Source organism: Sinocyclocheilus anshuiensis, unplaced genomic scaffold (assembly GCF_001515605.1).
Source record: "Sinocyclocheilus anshuiensis isolate Anshui unplaced genomic scaffold, SAMN03320099.WGS_v1.1 scaffold230, whole genome shotgun sequence".
NCBI lineage: Eukaryota > Metazoa > Chordata > Actinopteri > Cypriniformes > Cyprinidae > Sinocyclocheilus > Sinocyclocheilus anshuiensis.
The window spans coordinates 915596-919003 of record NW_015546034.1 but is presented as its reverse complement, the minus strand read 5'-3'; the positions used below and the strand labels follow the sequence as shown (position 1 = coordinate 919003).

The following is a 3408-nucleotide window of genomic DNA, read 5'->3' as shown; positions in this document are numbered from 1 at the left end:
ATCAGCATTAGCGAAAAACTAAATCTTAAACGACTTAAACATCCTATAACATTAAATAAATATGTTTCAGATTCACTCAAAGAATGACATCCAGATTTAAAGGTATATGTAATAAAAAAAATGCACCTTTCTTCTATCTTGTTTTTGTCAATGAGAGGCTGTTTGATCCACTGGTTGACCAACCGCTGTCCTTGTGGGGTACGACATTTGTTTAAAAGGCCTGCCAGAGAGTGAGTGCCTGTAGCATCATCAGAAGACCCCTGAGAAATCATAGAGGTGGAACATATCAGAACTCACAATAACCCTTCACTGAACAAACTGCATATTTCTTGTTTTTGAATGACCCCTGACCTGGAAGAGATTCAGAGCCTGCACAGCAGCATTATCCAGACGCATGTACTGGTTGAGGTCAAAGGTGGTTATCTTGAAGGAACCAAAATTGGCCTCATCTGAGAGAAGCTCCAGGTATTTGATGACGGCTTGTAAGCAAGACATTGCAATCTGGAAAAAAGCAATAACCTGATTAATTCTCCTGGCAAGAACCTGGAATTACACATTAAATTGTGCTGCAGAGCCCCAAACCTGTTTCTCCATCTCTGGAAGTGCAGCACTGGACACAGTCTCTCCCTTACGGGCCTTCAGGAGCCGATTCAGATCCTGCACAATGTCTTTGGTTGTGAACTCTGATTTCTTCCTGTCTGTGAGCAGAACGCCACCACGCTGCACCACCTGAATTATGAACAGCAACCAGCATGTAAGAAATAATAATTATGATTAAGGTTATACAACCTTGTTCTAGGGATGCACCAATATTAAAATTCTGGCTGATATGATAAGCTGCAGATTTTTTCTTCATGCTTTTCTTTTTTCCATTTTGTCTGATAACCAATAAATGGCCTATATTAAAGGGGTCATATGATGCGATTTAAATTTTTCCTTTCTCTGTTTTTGTCTCGTCGCTCCGGCCGGACAAGGCATCACAGTATGGTAGGGGCGTAACATTTCCGTCACACGCTTGAGGTATTCGGCCAATCATAACGCACTGGATAGCTGGCCAATCACAGCACACCTTGCTTTTCAGACCGATGAGCTTTGTAAAAATCGAGCGTTTCAGAAAGGCGGGGCATAGAGGAGAAACAATAATGTACAGTATATGGAAAATAATGTGTTTTTTGAACCTTAAACCGCATAAACACATTTCATTACACCAAATACACAAAATAATGTTCTAGTTTAGCAACATCATATGACCTCTTTAAAATACTACTGGTTTTTCTTTTCAAAATATAAAATTTAAATCAATCATTTTAAATGGTACAAGTGAACTTAAGCATCACAGCATTATAATGTAGAGCATAAAAAATGTATATTAATTTCGATTTATTATTTTGCATTACATTTAAAGAGGGCATAATTTACAACTGACAAGACAGGCTGTTAATAAAACCTGACTATCTATGCAGTAGAAACACACAAAAAGTGAAATCAGTGCGACATGACTAGAGAAAACAAAGAAAGGTGGCTGTGGCTTTTCCTTTTGGTGCGAAGTCAGAATTGTGAATTATAAACAAACTTGAAAGAATAAAGTTAGAATTGCGAGATATAAGCTCTGTATTGTCTTTATTCTAATTCTGTGGCTGAAAAAAACAAAAAAAACTGTGAACATCACAATTGCGAGATGTTAACTAAGAATTGTGAGATATAAACTCGGAATTGCAAGAAAAAGGGTCTGAATTTACACATCAATATGAATCCTATATATTGTGCATGTCCATCTTGTTTCATAACACACAATCTGGCATCTCCAAGCAAGTTACCTGTCTGAGTTTCCCAAGGTCTCCACCTGCATCTCCTCCAGGGAGCACACACTCTTTGGGCCCGATCTGCACAAGAAGAGCCTCCAGATTGGAAAACTGATCGTTGTCTGGGAATTCACACACACCCAGTTTCCTGAGGGTGCTGTCCACATAGCCAACACCGACGACACGCTGTCCATCGGCCCCGGTGCCAAGACGAACCCCGACAACACTGGCAGCTCCCTCCCCAGGACCTCCTCCACTGCCAAACAAAATCTCCTCAAACTGGGTCAGGTTTCCTGGAGACGCCTGGGATGCAAAACACAAACATGATGAGGTAATACACGGAGAAAAAATGTAATTAAACGGTGAAGACTGCAAGTTACCTTGTAAGATATCTGCCAGTCATGTTCTTTGCTGCTCTTACTGGCATTTTTGTAAACCTCCACCCGGTACTGCCTGACCAGCAGCAGGTCCCTCACAAATGACTCAAAGTTCATCTTACTGAGGACCACACTCTCCAACCTCTTATTGCCTGTGTTTTTAAAATACAAAGCACCTTTATTAGACATAATTGTTGATTTAACAATACAAACATAATTTTAAAGTTTCTCACAAACTGATATTATACGGATGCGGTTTAAATAAGATGTAAATATTTGCACAACAGAAAGAACCAAAGAACCAAATATCTTTAATGAACTGACTATTTTATTAAATAATTCCATAAGTTAGCAGCCAACCTGTGCCCAGATTTTTGATGACTCCATTCGTCTTGAAAACCTCCTTGGCTGCAAAAACCGCATCTTTTCCGTGCACCGTATAGTAATCGTTTCGATCAAATACTCTCACGGTGGTGTCCGGTTTCTCGGGCATGGAAAAATAAAAATTCAGAAATCCATGTTCAGACGCACTGTCCATGGACAGATTTTGTTTAGGTTGCACCGCCATGCTGGAATCTCCCGCCACAGCACAGGCGCGCCAGGAGGGTCAAAGGCAAACGGGGCGGAGTTAAAATGACGACAATAACCCACAACTCAAATACTGAAGCGTTATTTTGTATCAAATCTGTGGATTGGGAAAAGAAACAAGCCCTCAGTTGTAATGTTTACCCTTATTTCTCTTCAGCATTTTTCTTAAAAGGATTTGAAAACTTTTGGGATATTGGGAAAATTGGGATGTGTGGTATGGATTAGTGTTTTTGATGTGGTTTTATTTATTTATTTATTTTATTTTGTCAAATAAAAAAATGTTACATTATAAAATAGCCTACTTAATGTACAATTATATAATTATTAATATATTTAATTATATTCATAATTTAATTATTAATACATTGTGTAAATACCATAAATACCCAAATGCCCACATTTTATAAATTAACTAGAATCATGTTAGCCTTAGTACAAAAAAGAAAGAAAAAGAAAAAACAATTCTAAAAGGTAAACATATGATTTGACTGAAAACATATCATAAAGTAATTGAAGTTTAAGTCAAAAGTATTTTATCACAATGTTATTATTGATGTTATTATTGTAACTATGTATAAAACATTTCTTTTCTGTGTTCTTGTGGGGAAAAAATCCAACAAGGTGTGCACAGATTGATGTTG

The 3408-nt window shown here is 37.8% G+C and overlaps 1 protein-coding gene across 1 annotated transcript in view; it reads right to left on the bottom strand.

Annotated features, from left to right (window-relative positions):
- LOC107698830 (DNA mismatch repair protein Msh2-like) overlaps positions 1–2793 on the bottom strand; it is an 8279-nt gene extending 5486 nt beyond the window's left edge. The window contains exons 1-6 of the mRNA XM_016499952.1: positions 2540–2793; positions 2183–2331; positions 1818–2105; positions 583–729; positions 352–501; positions 127–260 (exon numbers count right to left, since the gene is read on the bottom strand). Of these exons, the coding sequence (XP_016355438.1) occupies positions 127–260; positions 352–501; positions 583–729; positions 1818–2105; positions 2183–2331; positions 2540–2747 (1076 nt within the window). The 5' untranslated portion in view covers positions 2748–2793. The remainder of the gene's footprint in view (positions 1–126; positions 261–351; positions 502–582; positions 730–1817; positions 2106–2182; positions 2332–2539) is intronic.
- Between the last annotated feature and the right edge of the window lie 615 nt (positions 2794–3408).